General features: G+C 47.0%; 1 protein-coding gene across 8 annotated transcripts; it reads left to right on the forward strand.

Annotated features, from left to right (window-relative positions):
* The first annotated feature begins 735 nt into the window (after window positions 1-735).
* Window positions 736-16,430, forward strand: LOC6530260 (bromodomain adjacent to zinc finger domain protein 2B). Of its 8 annotated transcripts, none has more exons than XM_039373232.2 (17): window positions 736-883; window positions 1,773-1,955; window positions 2,015-2,260; window positions 2,795-3,282; window positions 3,342-3,964; window positions 4,025-5,264; window positions 5,325-5,597; window positions 5,832-6,188; window positions 6,248-6,313; window positions 6,376-6,420; window positions 6,833-6,874; window positions 6,947-10,942; window positions 11,815-12,335; window positions 12,583-13,041; window positions 13,128-13,755; window positions 13,820-13,941; window positions 14,007-16,430. In XM_039373232.2, exons 2-17 carry the CDS (start codon window positions 1,829-1,831, stop codon window positions 14,161-14,163), a joined length of 9,390 nt encoding a protein of 3,129 aa, XP_039229166.1. In that variant the 5' UTR covers window positions 736-883; window positions 1,773-1,828; the 3' UTR covers window positions 14,164-16,430. The 8 variants fall into 8 exon arrangements, with proteins under 8 accessions (XP_039229166.1, XP_039229168.1, XP_039229167.1 ...); XM_039373234.2 differs by lacking the exon at window positions 6,376-6,420 and having other exon boundaries at window positions 4,025-4,122; window positions 4,297-5,264; XM_002091158.3 differs by having other exon boundaries at window positions 737-883; window positions 4,022-5,264; window positions 12,214-12,335.
* The last annotated feature ends 819 nt before the right edge of the window (window positions 16,431-17,249 follow it).

The following is a 17,249-nucleotide window of genomic DNA, read 5'->3' on the forward strand; positions in this document are numbered from 1 at the left end:
TGCAACTTGGAAATTGGAAGAAAGGGATTCAAGGATTGCAGACCATTGAGTAATATTCACAGCCATAATGCAGAGAACAATGAAATTATCTGTGCTAAAATGTGTCGTTGTTTTACAGCACTAAATATCTAGGTATCCCAATCAAAAAGTACGTAATTACAAACAAATAAGTGTGGAAAACGCTTAAAATTCTATAATCAGAATCCCTTCTAAGTACCAGCGTAGCGCACTGTCATTAAGCAAGCTCCACTGTACCAAGTCGTTCTGTCCGTTTGTTTTATTTCTTGCTTGTTATAAATTGCCAGAGCTCTTTCGCAGACTCCCCTCTCCCCTCACGCATTCTCTCTCTCCTGAGCTACCACCTCCCTCCCCTTATAAGAGCGCACATCTGTCGCCTGCCGATGCGTGACAACAAAAAAAATAAAACCGAATGAAAGAAAGCAGGAAAAAGAGTGCGCAATTACAGTTATTAGCGAGCCACAGTGGGCCCATCTTAGGCAAACTAAACGTTGGCTCATTAAAAGTGATTAATACAGCTTAAACTAATAATAATAATAAAAAGTAAAGACATAGAGGCATAAAGAAAAGTGCAATCATCTACCACGGTGCGTGGCAACAACAAATGTAAAGCGGACCTCTCTGCCTCTCTTTCTCTGCCGCCCGCGCTCTCCCTTTTGCGTTCCGTTTCCGATGGTCCGCCGCCGACACTTGCGGTTCTTGCGCTCTCCGCACTCTCCACACGCTCATTCGCCGCGAAATCACAAACACAGACGGACGCGTCGCCAAACGGCGCTTGTAAATATTTTTGTTAATTGTACATTTGAATCGCGGAAAATGCAATAGCCAGTGCAAACAATTGCCGTTAACTGCTGTCGCAGCGCAAGTAATAAAAGCAAAGCCCTAAACAGTTAATATAACAGTCTTATAAATCTCCATAACGCAAAAAAGAGACCAAGAGAACATTACAAATTTCATGAATGAATTTACAAAAGTGATACAAACAAAAAAAAAATAACTGCCGAAAAAGTGCAAATTGCTGTAAACGGATTTTTTTCCTTCTTTTTTCGCTTGTGTATGCATCGCTTTTCGCAGTCGCCGCCTGCAGTCTGCGAATGTGTTTGTGTGGGTGTCTTGACTTTTCTTTTTACTTCTTTTCTCTTTTTTTCATTAGTGAATGTGGTAAACGTTGCGCATGACTTGTAAAGTTCAAGTTTTCTTCACAAGAGGGATTTTTTCTTTTATTGTTAAACAAAAATGCAATATTGTGCGTAATTTGTCAATTCGCCGTCGCCGACGACTTGGCTGAGCGCCGAATTCGCCGCTATGCCGATGACGTGCAGGTGTAGTGGTAAAAGAGAGGGCTCAGCTTCTGCTTCCGTTTTGTGCGTGTACGGTCTCTCTCGCTGGCGTGTAGTTTTTTTAGTTTTGTTTTGCTTTCCATATTTCGGCCGATTCTGCTTTGTGCTCGAGTTTCGCCCAAGCGTTGCGGCATTGCCAACACAGAGAGCGGAGTAATAGCGAAGATTGAAGTTGAAAAATGAAACCGTTTGATGAATGGTATCTTCAAAATACAAGTGTAGTGTACATTTGAGTTACTATAACTGTTAAAAATACTATATAAAGTGTTCTTGTCTACATAATGTGTAAAAAATTTGATTGAAATAGTTCAATTGATTTGATCTAATTTTAATTAAAATAATTTTACGTACCATTTACATATATCTCGAATACAAAGAATACCTAAAAAATGTAATTTTCTGAATTTATTGCAGACTCCAAACGCATGTTACGCACAATAGTTGGTCCTAAGAACTAGGGGATTTTGAACATGAACAAAAATGCCGGCGATGGCAGCGATGGCAAAAACTCAAACAAAAACTCGAATGCGGGAGGGGGTGCTGGAGCCGGGGGGCCGCACGACCCCAGCGGCCTCCTAGATGCAGCTTCCCTGTTTGGTAATAATTTTATTGTTAATTTGTAAGCGATTATCTTAAATGTATTTCCCTTTTTCCAGCCTACTGGGGACGTGATCCCACTGGAGCGGCTGCTGCAGCTGCCTCTAATCCGCTCTTCAACTCGCAGTTCAATGCCGCTGCGGCCGCCGGATTGGGTTTATTGCCACAAGCCGGAGGCGCCTCTGCCAATGACCGTTATTCCATGGCAGCAGCAGCTGCGGCGGCGGCGGGAGCCCACCACCACCAGAACACGATGGCAGTGGCAGCTTCCCAGGCCGCAAGTTTGGCCGGTTTGCATCCAGCAAGTGAGTAAAATGTCGGCACATTCCGTATTTTAGTAGCACACCTTAAAAGAAGTTTGTGACGCCACGAAATTAGCGACTGCTTTGGTGCGGTGCGTTAAGGTGACTTCGTCCCACAAAGAATCTTAAAAAAGTCTACGCGAGTTCGATTCTCGCTTGGTGATATCAGTTTTTATCTGCAATATAATTCCCCCAAATTGTGTGGAGTAAAACAGCAAACATCTTGTCTATCGCGCAGATCGTTTGAAGAAAATACTCCTAGAGCATTATTTAGTAACTTGCTGTTCGCTTTACACTGGCCACGAAGCTTCACCCAGAGCGGGGCAGTGAAAAATGGTCAAGCACAAATATTTTAGTGTACTTTGACATCTTATATAATTGCTTTTTAACTCAGTACTGATTTGCATCAGCAATGCAATATTTAATTTGCTCTTTGCCGTAACTTAACTAACGTAAAAGTGTTGAATTGACTTAACTATGCAATAGCATACATATTTGAAAAAATCCGTTTCTAACTCGCTGCTAATCGATTTACAGGCTGGTGGTCAATGGCCCAGTTAGCTGCCCAGGATTACTTCAGTCGCCTGCAAGCCTCGGGTCTCTCTCCCTTTCCACATCCCGATTTAGCGGCTGCCTTTGGGCCAGCTGGGATGGGAATGGGCGGCGGTGCTGGTGGAGCGGGTGCGGGAGGAGGTGGAGCTGGAGTACTCGGACAGGGCGGCGGTGGAAACGGCGGAAGTGGCAACGGTGGTGGTGGATCCTCATCTGGCTCCTCCGGCAGCAAGTCGAACAAGTCGCGCAAGGAGAAGCGAGCTGCCCAGCAGCAACAGCAACAACAGCAAAGTCTGGCCAACAGTCTAAATGCGGCAGCTGCGGCGGCAGCAGCGGCAGCAGCCAATAATCCAGCCGCCGCGCTGGCCAGCATGCATGGTTTTGGGGTAGGAGTTCCGGGCACTAGCATTCCGTCGGTGAGCACAGGTAGCGGATCGATATCCACAAATAGTGGAGGTCATGGAAGTTACAAGGTGAGAATAAACACGTTTAGATATAAATTAAAATCTTAAATCCTTTTTTAACTTATTAGAGCACGGCCAGCGCTTATGGTAAGCCCTCGACTATGACGAGCAGCAGCATGGCTAGTAATCCGGGCTCTGCCTACGATCCGGTGACGCTGCACAAGGAGCTGCTGGCCATGCAGGCCGTGGCAGCCGCTGCTTCCGGCTCAGGATCAAGCGGTTCCTCAGGCAAGAAGTCCGGTGGGGGTGGCTCCTCATCGTCCTCTATGCATGGCCTTGGCATGGGAATTGGCGGTGGCGGCGGAATGATGTCCAGTGGCAAAGCTTCGACCAGTGTAAGCGCTAGCAATTCCTCATTGGGAGGAATGCATCCCAGTTTAACCAGCAGCAATCCGCTGATGTCGCCCCATTCGGGCTTGGGCTCCTCGTCTTCATCATCGAGCAAGGATCGTGAGAAAAACAATCCCTCGCTCAACGCTCTTAACTCGCTCTCACAGTTTGGAGCGTTGGGAATGACGCCGCAGCAGAGCATGCAGGCGGCTATGAATGCTTTTGCAGCCAGCACAGGTGTGTCGCCATCCGCCACGGTAACGTCCTCGCCGCATCACTCCTCCCAGCAGCAGCAGCAAATGGGAGGCAACAGTTCCACGTCGGGATCGGGAAAATCCAGTTCAAAGGATTACATGATGGGGTAATTTAAGCTTGAGCCATCACACTATCTTACACCACTAATTATATTATTCCCTAGCAGTACTGGTAGTGAGCACCCATCTCTGCTCGGAGTTCGTTTACCACCGGACACGGAGATAATCAAGTACACGTCCTCGATTGTGGGACCCAAGATTCCTGGTACTACCTCGCGCGGTCGCAAAAAGACTATTTCCGAAACAGAACAGCAAACAACACAACAACAACAGAAACAACAACACCAAGCAGAACAACACCTACTCCAACAACAGCAACAAGCACAAAAAGAGCTCGACAGCACCAAAAATGCCATTTCCTCTCTGCTTGCATTTCCAGGTCTCAGTCCCGCGAAGCGGGCTAGACTCGAAATGGAGTACGCGGCAATGGCTGCGGCCGCTCAACAGCAGCATCAGCAGGCACAGCAGCAACATCAGGCGCAGCAGCAACTTCACGGGATGCTCGGAGCAGCCGGGATCCCGGGAATGGCTGGACTGGTCGGTCTGCCTGGCATGAGTGGTAATCCCCTCGATCAGTTGACTGTAAGCAAGGCCAGTTCTTCAACGGCTCCCACAACCAGTACCAGTTCCTCCTCAGCAGGGAGTAACCTGCTCAACCAGAGCAATAGTGATCGCGTGGAGGTGATTAAACTGCCACCAACAATCACTTCCAACGGAGCCTATAATCTCTCAAGTAAGGGAAAAGAGGTGCACGACCTCACCACCGACATGGCTCCCAACTCTGGAGGTGTGAATCTCAGCCTAAAGTCCAACGCGAGCGGCAACGCCCTGACACCCAGCGGTGCCGTCGGCTCAGCCAGCAATCCCATTACCATTGATGACTTTGATGCACCACTTAATCTTTCCATGAAGCCCTCGGATAAGAGCAACAGTAGCTCATCAAATGCAGCAGCAGGGGGCTCCTCCTCTTCCACTGCAGCATTGGCTAGCTTGGCGAGCGACTATCAGGCAGCGTCCAGTGGTCAAAGCGGCAATAGTCTGCAAAGTTTAAGCTCTATTACAGCTGCTTTGGGAGGAACTGGAGGTATGCCTGGTGGTTCCATATCCGGCAGCGGAGGAACCTCTCCAGCTCCGGCTGGTGCAGGATCAGGAGCCGCAGGTGGTGGCTCGGGATCAGGTTCCGGAGGTGGATCGTCCTCTTACAAAGAGGGCAGACCTCGTAACCTGGGACGTGGCGTATCCAAGCCCAAGAAGAACACAGTGGCATCACTGCTGGCTCAATCCCGAGCTGTGGGCCTTAAACCTATGCTGGCCACCCAACAACTTCTTCAACAGGGTGCTGATATTGTAAGTCAATCTGTGAATAAATCAGGAAATACCATGAAACTTATACTTTCCAATTTTTAGGAGAAAATCCGCCTAGCACTCAGCGAAGCCAATGCCCATATGGAGACTTCAACGGACTCCGAGAGCGTGGCTGCCGAAAGTGGACTTTCAGAGTCTGAGAGTGAGGATGCCAATATTCTGAATGTAGCGGAGCTAAGGGTGCCACTGGAATTGGGCTGGAAGCGGGAGACGGTGATTCGTGGACTGACTAAACAAGGTCAGATCCGTGGAGAGGTCACCTATTATGCACCAGGAAGCACGACGCCGCTGAAGAGCAACGGACAGGTTTTTGCTGTGAGTTTGTAGGGCGACTTTTTTGAATATTTAAAAGCAAATTCTGTAACACAAAATGATAACTCTAAACCACTACAAATTTATAATTGGAGTTTAAAATGTAATTAGAATAGCTTTAATTTATATTTTCCTCAATTCTGCCCATTAAGAAGCACAAAATTTTAAAATTGGCTACAATGCACACAAGTATATTCACTTTCTAAGAACTTAGCTAATTCATTTAACCATTCACAGATCCTGGAGCAGCAGCCATCGAATCTAAGCCGTGAAAACTTTAGTTTCTCCGCGCGAGCCATTGTTGGTTCATTCCTGCAGCCCGCGCCACCGCCGTACGCCAATGATGGCGAGTACATACGGATGACGGACGAGGACGTGGCCAAGCGGCTAGAGGATCTGAAGGTCTTCACCCGCCAGACACTTAACGTGGAACAGCGGATTGAGATCGCAAAGCAACAGCAGGCAATGCGTGATGCCAAGAAGCTGCAAAAGGAGGAATTGGCCAGAAATAAGGAGAAGGCTCGTCAGGAGAAGAACTCCAAGTTGGAGCAGCAGCGTAAGGACAAGGAGCTCAAGAATCAGCAGGCTATTGAGGTAATTTGAAAGTTGAATACTTGTGAGGAATAACTGCTTATGCGAACTCATATTTTTAGGAGCGCAAAAAGCGTCAGGAGGAACTAGATCGCCTTAAGCAAGAGGAATTGCTTAAGAAGCAACAGGTTAGTCTAGATTACTGAGCTCCGCTAAAATCGGTGTATAATTCTGTTTCGTTTTGCAATAGGAGAAAGAAAAGCGTCGTCAGGAGGCCATTTTAGCTAAGGAACAGGTACCTAAATGCCTTACCTTCTGTCTTGTTCTTAATACCAATCCGATCACTTTCCGTTTAATATTTGGGAGAAAATAAACTATTTTAGCTTTCTAAAACAAAATTTATTAATTGCTTCAAGACTTGTTTCTTTATGACTTTATTTCATGTTCCTTTTCCTTGTCTATACATGAATCTATTTAAATTTTATTTACTGATGCCATTTTGGTGATTTGGGCCATTGAATGAGTTATATTCAAAATTTGTTGTCTAAATTGAGCTTTTGTTGAACTTGTTATCGTGTTTCGGTGGGTCCAAACTATACGCTTTTTGGTTATTGTTTAATAGGGGTCGTAAAAGACCAACTTTGCCATCTTGGTATCAGTTACTTCCCTCAAGATATTAACCAAAACCAATTTTTTTTTTAATTTAGGAACTACAGAAACAGAAAGAAATGCTGTTGGCCGCCGAAATGGTAAGAGGACTAGATAATCCCTTGGAATAAGTAATAAAATGCATTAAACTTTGTTATTTTCTCTCTATAAAGGAACGAGAACGTCGTCGCCAACACATGAGTCTTATTCGGATGTTGGAGCTTCGTCGGAAATTCGAGGATCGTGAAAAGAAGAAACATCAGCTGGTGCTGGACCGTTTGCTTCTGCGTGAGCGTCGTATGGCGGAGCGCAAACGAGATGCCGAGATTTTGCAGTTGATAAGGCGTCCTAATGAGGACTCTGAAATGCCACAAGAACTGGTAATCCCAGAGCTGGATAGGATTGCAGGGAACAGACTTCCCGGCCAGGCAATGGCCGATTTGCTGATGGTCTTTGAATTCCTGCATAATTTCGGGGAGACTCTGGGCTTTGACATGGAATCACTGCCCTCGCTTCAAAACCTGCATGATGCTTTAATGAGCGATAGCAATGCGGATGCGGAGGAGGAGTTGCTGTCGGTGATGACGCATCTATTGGTTTGTGCCATTGAGGATCCAGGTGTTCCCAATCCCGGCAGACACACCACTTTACTGGGACAATCGCTTCGCAATGCGGACATCACCAACTCGAATGTATCCGAAATCCTGAGGATTTATCTGTATGCTACGGCCACCGGCGAAGTGCGTCAAATGCACGGAATCACTGTGGATCGTGAGCGGGAGAGAAGGGTGCCAGATCATCACCAACTAGATAGCGATACCACCTCACACTCGCACTCAGTAAAGAACCAGGAGTATTATAAGCTTCTCCATGAAAACGATACCTGGAAGTTGTCGCAATCGCTGAAAGATCGCCCCTTCGTTGCGTTGAATCCCACCCGTAAAGCCCAAATGTTGGCCCATCTTTGCAATGACCTGCTCATGAACAAGGCCGTGCTCCGCCAGATTGATGGAAGCCTGGAAACTTGCGCCCAGATGCGAAAGGAGAAATACATGACGGACATGAAGGTGCGCAAGTACAAGGCTCTTCACATGCGCAAGGCTCGAATTGAGGCGTACGAACGAGCTCAGGCGGAGCGTGAGGCGGCCATGCAGGCGTTGATGGCACAGCAGAAGCTGGATGCAGAACGTCTTAAGGCGGAGGAGGAAGCCAAGGCCGCGGCAGCAGAAGAAGCAGCAGCTGCAGCCGAAACAGATGGAGAGGCAGCCAAAGGTGGCTCACCCAATGGCGAGATGGCAGAAGATGGCGATCAGGCTGTGGAGGGAGCCGCCAAGGAACCCCAACCGCAGCAACCAATGGAAGTGGATGGCGTGGTCGATGAGGAATCTCTTGTAAGTCCTGCCAAACCCATCGTCCAAACGGACAATAGTCTGACGCCCAGCAAACAGGACATGCCCACACCCACCTACCAAATTAATGGATCCAGCACACCTACCACAAGTGCTGTTACTGGAGGCGACATGAATGCTCTGCTGCAGGCCAAGAAAAGCGGGGCCCGGAACTCCATCAACGATGAACACCACCACGATGTTAGTATTATTGACGATGATCTTTCCGACTTGGATTCGGAGATCACAAATGTCGAGGAGGACGAGGACAATCGCTTGAGTGCCGATGAGTTGCAGAAGAAGCTTGACAAGATTGTCAGAGCTTCCCTTAACTGCAAAGAGGCGCTGGAGAAGAGCACAAATCAGCTGAGAGCAGCGTGCTTCGGGCAGGATCGCTTCTGGCGTCGCTACTGGAAGTTGCCCAAGGCTGGTGGTATTTTTATTGAAGCACTTGAGTCGGCCCAGAATGATATATGCGGTTATCACGAGGCATTGGAGGGCATGGATGACAAAAAGGATGCAAATGATAAGAAAGAGAACTCCGAAAATGAGAAAGATATTGCGGCGGAGTCCAGTGAGCAAGCAATGGATGTGGATGAATCTGACACGAAACTGGAAGATGGTGTTCCAGCTCCGGACGTCGAGATGCCTGAATCTAATCAACAGAACGCACATCAGGATGAGGAAGATGACGATGATGATGTAACTGAAATCAACAAGGTGGAACCGGAAATTGTTGATCTGGGCGATGATGACGACGATGCAGCTCCTCCACTGCCCAAGATTGAACCTCCCAGGCCAGAGATCAAAGTTAAATCAGAAATGGAGCTGATGGGTCCACCACCCACGACCATGATATCCACTAAGACCGACTTTGAAGCTGAAATTAAAATACCCGCTATGCCCGGCATCTTGATGCCGCCTACCCTTAACAACAATAACACCAATAATAACAATAACAACAATGGAAGCGACAACTGTGATAAGTTGGACACTGGTTTGGGACTAGGACAGCAGCAGCAGAACTTTAGCCAGTCTGTGATCAAGACGGAGGATGTGAAAAAAGAGGATGACTGCATAATAGTATCTACATCCAGTGTCGACGATACACCAAAGTGGTTTTCCATTGTTCGTCGGGAGGTTCCACTCATCAGTGAGCTGCCAGCGGAGGAGGGAGGCGTGGTGGGCCAGGAACTGCAAATCAGCTATGCAAATCAGAATTGCTCGGCCCAACTGCAGCTGCAAGGTCATCCATGGGATTTGATCAACAACATGCAGTACTATTCGATTCCAATGGACGAATGCAAGGTGGACACCAGCAAACTGGGCCACGAGTGCATCTTCTCGCTGAGCGGGCTCGATGAAAAGCAAATGCTAGCCAAGGTGGAGGAGTATAAGGCCCACAAGGTGGAGTCAAAAAACGGTCTGGGCTCTCCTCATCGCCACCACGAGACTAAAGATGATGAGGAGCAGGCCAAGCTGAAGTTGGACAAGGAGATGGACACCGAAATGGAAACAGATGGAGATGAGCTTGCCGGCAAGGAAAAGTTTTTTCGCTTGCGCTCTGATGCACCACCGGATACGGGAGGAGGGGCCAGCGAGGGCACTGATGTAAAGCCCAAGATGGAGCTTCGTTTGGATGAGGCGTTATCACAGGCATATTACCACAACATAGCCAATATGTCATTGAGCAGTGTTCAAACTTATATACCCATCGACATCCCTCTGCCGCTTTCCATGACCCCCGATGAGCATCGCCTGCTGGAGCAGGTTAAGCTAGCAGGTTTTCCGAAACGAGTTCACGGCGTTTACGTGCCTCGCAGGCAGCGCTACGGCTGGTGGCAATTGGACGATGAACAGAAGCTGCGCCAGCTGCTCAAAACACTCAATCCGTCCGGTTTGAGGGAGCGCGAACTGCAGGAGAATCTTCAACGTTTCCTAGGGCTGGAACAGCCATTGGGTGTGAATTATCAGCTGAAATCGGACACCGATTTCCCGGAGGAATTCCTAATGCCTGACAAAAAGGGCGATTGGAATCCCAAGGTGGCCAAACGAGTGGAGCTTGCCCTTATCGAACAACTAGAATCGCTGGAGGACAAGGTGGCCAGTGCTTCCATGCAACTGAAGAACTGGCAATTGCCCAACCGCGTGGAGAGTGAACTCACCTTGGACTCGCAGGAGGATGTCACCGAGGAGGACTTCGTGAGCATCATACCCATGATCCGTGAAAGAATCATTGACTTGGAGGCAAATATCGAAAGGCGTTACTTGAAGCCGCCGTTGGGCTCGCAGACAGGCGATGCCCATTTGGCGGTGATTGCCCAGAACCAGCATACCAGCACCCAGACGCAGAACTCCGCATCGGCAGCCGCATATCTCCTGCAGATGCAACAGCAGCAGCAGCAACAGCAGTTGGCCCAACAGCAGCAACAGCAACAGAGTTCAGGTACGGGAAATAGCCTGAATCCCTCATCCTTCAACGAGCGTACAATGGCTTTGGCGGCAGCAGCCGCGGGGCCAGGAAACGCAAGCGGAGGCGCAAACACGGCACTCGTAGCAGGAGCTATGCCCTGCGAATCGGGCAGCGGAGAAGCGAACTCCGGCAACGCCTCCCCGGCCAGCAACTGCGACAGCGATCGGGATGAGAAGGTGGAGCAGATCCCCAAGGGATTGGTGCAGTGGCGTGACGCGGTGTCCCGATCGCACACCACCGCCCAGCTGGCGATGGCCCTGTACGTGCTGGAATCCTGCGTGGCCTGGGACAAGAGCATTATGAAAGCGGTAAGATTAGGAGGGTGTTGAAAACCTTTGAGAAATCCCGATAAGAAAACGATAACCTGCTTGGCACCCGCCTATATTTGTGGTCCATTTCATTGTTGTTTTGGCTGCACACACACTAACACCCACTACTCACACCCCACACACATGATTGTACACTCATGCATTGCACAACCATCTAATATTTCGACACACTAACCGGTATTCACCACAACTGAAACGGAGGTTTTGAAAATTTAGTGAAGAGAACATGTATCACAGTTGTTTTATGATTTGTATTCTTGACTTGCATTTTAAGTTTTCTCTATACGTTTTGTTTTTTTTAATGCAATTATCTTTTATTGAAATAGCTTTAACAGAATAGTAATTTATTCAAGAATAATAAGGCACATTGCGTAATATTTTATATGGTAAATATAAATTTTTAAAGAATATGCAACTGTGATTACACTTCTTGATGAATTTTTTTTAGTACATATGTAGTTAAGTAGTTTTGAAAAACCCCTTTGCATACAAAAAACTTGGAAATTGCCTGTGAAATTAATTCAAATTTTGTTTTGTTTCTCCTTCCGATTTTGTTTTTCATTCTTAACTGTCTCTTGCTGAATGTTTGACTTGTTTGTTGCTTGTGGTGTTTCATGGTGTTCTTTAATCAAAATACAACAAATTTAACGCTTTCATACTCACACACACACAACTACATTATCCACCACTCACACACACATCTACATGAATGCTTTGGTTGCCCATTACCGTTTACTGTTTACCGATAACCGCTAAACCCCCTACAAACGAAACCCACCAAACCCACCAAACCCACCACGACTGTTAATCCCACCCTTCAAACGAACCGTTTCGAACTGCCATCCGAAAAGTATGCAACAAAAAACAAGTCCAGCAAAAAGAAGAGCAGCGCCAAAAAGCAGGCAACACCCTCGAAGAAGCAGCAGCAGAAGAAAAAGAAAAAGGAGCAGCAGTTGACCCCCAATGGAAAAGACAGCAAAACGGCTATCAATAAGCCAGAAAACAAGGCTCCGCTGAGCATCAAAATCAACCTTAAGGCTCTGGCCCAAAATGGGCAGTGTTTGCTGAATCAAACCCACAATAAAACTCCCCCTATCCTAACCAAATCCCCAACCGCATCCCCATCCTCCCATCCAAACACTAGCGACTCCGACTCGGACTTTGGCAAACGGACGAAGAAGAAGAGCGGCGGCAAACGCAGACGCTCGGCCAACAAAACAAACTCTAGCAAATATTCCAATTCCTTACAGAATTGCCAGTTCTGCACGTCCGGCGAAAACGAGGACAAGTTGCTACTGTGCGACGGCTGCGACAAGGGCTATCACACCTATTGCTTCAAGCCCAAGATGGACAACATTCCCGATGGCGATTGGTGAGTACCAGTACCAGAACAAGTACCAGTCCTTTATCTCTAAACATCCTCATTCCTCACATGTCACTGTCATAGATTACAAAAAAGAAAACACATTAATCCGCGTTGTCTTGTTGAGCGTTGATCGTTAACCTTTGAGAAACTGTGGCACTGTTCCTCTCTCCCTTTCTCTCTCTCTGTACCCAACTACAATCCCTAATCTGTTGAACTTTTAGTAACTTTATAAACTTTCCCTCTGCTATTCCAGGTACTGCTACGAGTGCGTGAACAAGGCCACCAATGAGCGCAAGTGCATCGTTTGCGGCGGTCATCGTCCTTCGCCCGTGGGCAAGATGATCTACTGTGACTTGTGTCCCCGTGCCTACCACGCCGATTGTTATATACCACCGCTGTTGAAGGTACCTCGTGGCAAGTGGTACTGCCACGGCTGCATCTCGCGGGCGCCTCCGCCGAAGAAGAGAAGTGCCGGTGGAACGTCCGGCAGCAGCAGCAAATCCAGAAGGGACAGGGATAGGGAGTCGGGCGGTTCGGCCAAGCGGCGTAGCGACAACAGCAAGACACCAGCCATGGAGCACATGCAGCAGCAGCAGCAGCAGATGCCACTGGCAGGCGGGGATTCCCACCACCATCATCATCACCAGCAGCCGCCGTCGCTGAACTCCTCGCACGATGAGTCGATGAATTCTCTGCCGGCGGCTCCTCTGAGGTGAGTGTGGGGGCCTGCGGGCGGCTGAATGGGCGGCGGAGTACACGGTCCGGGTTCCAGTTAAATAATGCCTCTGCTCTCTGCAGTCCGGCGCACTCGGTGGTCTCGGCTACGACCTACGATGACCAGCACCATGCCAACAACTCGGTCGATGGCAACAGTCGCTTCCACGCGCATCTCATTCCCCCGTCAAATAATGGCACTGCGGCTCTGCTGGAAGATGTGCCGGGCGGCGGCAGTGTGATGCCCGGTGGCTACCCAGTTTATACGCCAGTTGCGGCTGGCAACTTCTCAGCCGGATTGATTAACCAAGCGCCGGTGCCGCCAGCGATGCCGTTTGCCAACGTGGTCGCCATGTCGCCACGGGCTGTCACGCCCACCCGCACCCGAACGCCTACACCGACGCCAGCACCCACTCCGCCACCACCACCGCCGACACCGCTGCTCATGCAGGCCTCGCCCACAGTTACCGCCCTCCATGTAAACGCCTGCCAGTCGCCGCCCCAACAACAGCACGCCCAACTGATGACCATGCCCTCGCCTCCAGCCATTGGAGTCGGAGCGGCAACTAACCAAATGTCGCCGCCGCCTATCAATATACATGCCATCCAGGAAGCCAAGGAGAAGCTGAAGCAGGAGAAGAAGGAAAAGCACGCCACCAAGAAGCTCATGAAGGAGCTGGCCGTCTGCAAGACGCTTTTGGGGGAAATGGAGGTGGGAACTAAACGAATCCTTTAATAAATTGGTTACCTAATGTGGTTTGCTTTACTTCTTGCAGCTTCATGAGGACTCGTGGCCATTTCTTTTGCCAGTAAACACCAAGCAGTTTCCCACATATCGAAAAATAATCAAAACTCCCATGGACTTGTCCACAATCAAAAAGAAACTGCAAGATTTGAGGTTAGTAACGCAACTTAACTCCTATAAAAACCATAAACTCACTAGTTGAACTTTGATTTGAACAGCTACAAAACCCGTGAGGACTTCTGCGTGGACGTGCGTCAGATCTTCGACAATTGTGAGATGTTTAACGAGGACGATTCGCCCGTTGGCAAGGCAGGGCACGGCATGCGCAAGTTCTTCGAGTCACGTTGGGGTGAACTGACTGACAAGCACTCCTGATCCAGCACTACTAGCCTGCCACAGATCCAGATGGCCACCAGCACCAGTAACACCATCAGCATGGGCACTACCGGCACCATCGTCACACCGAACAACATGGCCGTTACAGCAACGCATCCCATTGAAATGGTCACCGTGATCGCGGCAACGCAAAAGGATGAGGAGGCAGCCGTGGAGACGACAACAGCATTAACTGAAGCAGCACAATTTTGGTCAAGAGATTAGATTAGGTTAAGCAGAGATTGTACATAAATGGGAGGAAGGAGAGGGTTAGTTATAGTCTAGAAGCGCAGCATACACATTAATATATATATTTATATATAGTAGATATATAAACACAAACGCGAAAGTATTCAACGTCCTACGTCGGTAAAGACCTTGAAAAGGGGTAGCTTTGATTAAATTAAATCACCAGCCAAGGCGAACAACAAGCATGCAAGTGAAGAAGTGTAATCAGATATTAAGCATCCAAGGGCGGAAGAAGCAGCAGCAGCAACAGTATAAACACGAACTATTAGCCGACATAAACTAGCAGTTAGAAATCGTATCGCATAAGAAGCCATTTACAGTAGACGCCCGGACTGGATGAACGCTGACAAATGACAAAAGAACACGTACAAAAACTGTCTACCAATTTCCGGTCAGATCCGATCGATCGATCAATCGTTTGAACAGTATTTTGTGCACAAAGCCGCGTCGCTTTATTTTCTACACTTACAATTCGAACTCTAATTTTAAAAACTATTTTTTAAGCACCAACGAAGCGCTCATTTAAGTTTTAAAGTGTATTTTGTACTTATAGCAACTCCGAAATCTGTATTTAAACGTATTATAACTAGAGCTAACAGTTGCCCAGGCAAAAATGCGAACAATTATACTCAAAAGGCGGTGCGAGGAGGACTTGTAAATGTAAATGAAAGCATATTAAAATTAAATGTATTAAATTATTTATTCTGTGTAAATTTTCCACACTGTAGTTGGTACTTTGATCGTAACTTTGGCAAATCGCAAATACAACTCGAAATCAAATCAAATCGAATCGGAGAATAAATTTAAATTAACTTATCCGAACGAAAGAAGCCGACGAAGCAGATAGGAAGTGCAGTGAGGAAGTGCAGTGGACATATCCTAGCGGGATCTAAGCGCAACTCCAGGACAGTATTAGAGGCAGTGGGATCCGGCTAGCAAGGCATCTGACATTTTAGCTGTACATATATAGGAAGTAGCCAGCCCGCATACAAAATTCAAGCCGATGCAAGCAATACAGACAGATACGCCTATATAGACGGTGAAATTGTTGGGGGGAATTACAAATGTTACATATAAATTAAATTACTATATACACAGAATACGAATTAGCAAAGCAATGATATTTACACGATGGTATCTACATTTTTGAATAAATCGAAACTCATTTGCAGTGCAGCACAATAATTGAATGAAATTGAAACTGAAACTAATACAGAAACTGAAACAGAAAAAGCAAAATAGAGCGAAGAATGATTTTAGAGAGTGCGAGGGCGGCCAGTCAATATCAGTATGATTTGCAACAAGACGATAATAGTTTAGAACACCAGACCAGAACTACCTACACCTACAACCAGCCAGCCAGCCGAACACAGAATTAGTTGAGCGAGAGCATGTATTTTTTAGCGCAGCCATTATAGTTTGTAAAGAGGTCGATGATATTCGGTGCATGGATTATTTGGACCCGTGTTTACCACAAAATGAGCGAGATGCATTCGCAATGAGTTGCTTGTGTAAATAGGTAGCGAAAGTCCCTGAACCCATGCATGTACATTGTATATAGGATAACGATACGCATTATGCGGCATAAGTCCCAAGTTCAGTGCCCCTCCCCGCATTACCCAATATCCATTACCCATTACCCATTACGAATGAGCCATGAGCTACGTTATTGGCATGTTATTGGCATTCATACAGTTGTGTCACTTCACTATAATTGATTCGCAATAATTGAGCATTGAGCAGTCAGCAAACAGCAAACAGCATTCGCTGCCCCGTTTGCAACTCGCGTATGGATATCTAAATTCCATGGGGAGGACTGTGGAAGCTCCCCGCCATAACAATAACTGCATACATAATGGAATCTTGATTTGTATTTATGTGTGTTCGTGGTGATACAACAGATAGATGATATATATATATATATATATATTTTAAAATTATATGTACCCAACCTACGCATATGTGAATGTAACTTACTCATTAACAAATATTAAACGATGGATATACTCGATAACCAAGCATCCATATTATGATTGTGAGGGGATAGCTGCCAGCTATTGCCGCTATGGCCACATATGCTAAAACAAAACAATACTGAAAATTACAAAAAAAATCATACATTTTGGTGGGGCATTTTCGACATTTGTGCACAAGGAAAATATAAGTAAATCATATAAAACATAAAACGAATCTTTTTTGGCGGCTTAATTTGAAACAATTATTTATTTGGGTGCTTTCCAGCTTCATTATAGCAAATTCAATTGTTTACTAAGCAAACTTAAACCATCTGAGTAAATTGAGAAGACAGCCACTTAAAAATGGACACAATTTGCTGACTGTAATCTTAAACTGCTCCTCAGACATGCAATTTTATATGATCGACATATGAACTTACAAAAACCGAACCGCTTTTGGATGGCCAAGATGCTGGATGCCCCACACGCTCCATCGACAGCTGACTGAGCATGGCTGATCTGATCTGATCTGACCAATCCAAACCAATTCAGTGCTCATCTGTAACCCATGCTAACCACAAGCTTTTGAGCCTGGCCATTTGGCCACTTGGCTACTTGGCCATTTGCTTGACCGTTTACCGTTCCATTCGGGCCATGCTTCGTTGGCTGTGACAGGCCATAATCATACAAATGAAACGGGCAGAAAACGGAACAATCTGCATTTTGAAAGCGCATTAAAGACTCACCGCAACTGTCGGATGGAATGGGATCGTCGGAGATCTCAAAAGGCGTTCTCTTACGAGCGGTGCTTTTATTTCCCCATCCGATTTACGACTTCAAATCAATCGGGCAGCAGCATAAATCACTTCCTTTGTTGCTTGC

The sequence above is a fragment of the Drosophila yakuba genome, chromosome 2R (assembly GCF_016746365.2).
Source record: "Drosophila yakuba strain Tai18E2 chromosome 2R, Prin_Dyak_Tai18E2_2.1, whole genome shotgun sequence".
Classification (NCBI taxonomy): Eukaryota; Metazoa; Arthropoda; class Insecta; order Diptera; family Drosophilidae; genus Drosophila; species Drosophila yakuba.

Coding starts and splice junctions, on each gene's coding strand:
- LOC6530260 (XM_039373232.2), top strand. CDS start 1,829: ATGAACAAAAATGCCGGCGATGGCAGCGATGGCAAAAACTCAAACAAA. Junction 3,283..3,341: donor GAGGTCATGGAAGTTACAAG/GTGAGAATAAAC, acceptor TTAACTTATTAG/AGCACGGCCAGCGCTTATGG. Junction 5,598..5,831: donor GCAACGGACAGGTTTTTGCT/GTGAGTTTGTAG, acceptor AACCATTCACAG/ATCCTGGAGCAGCAGCCATC.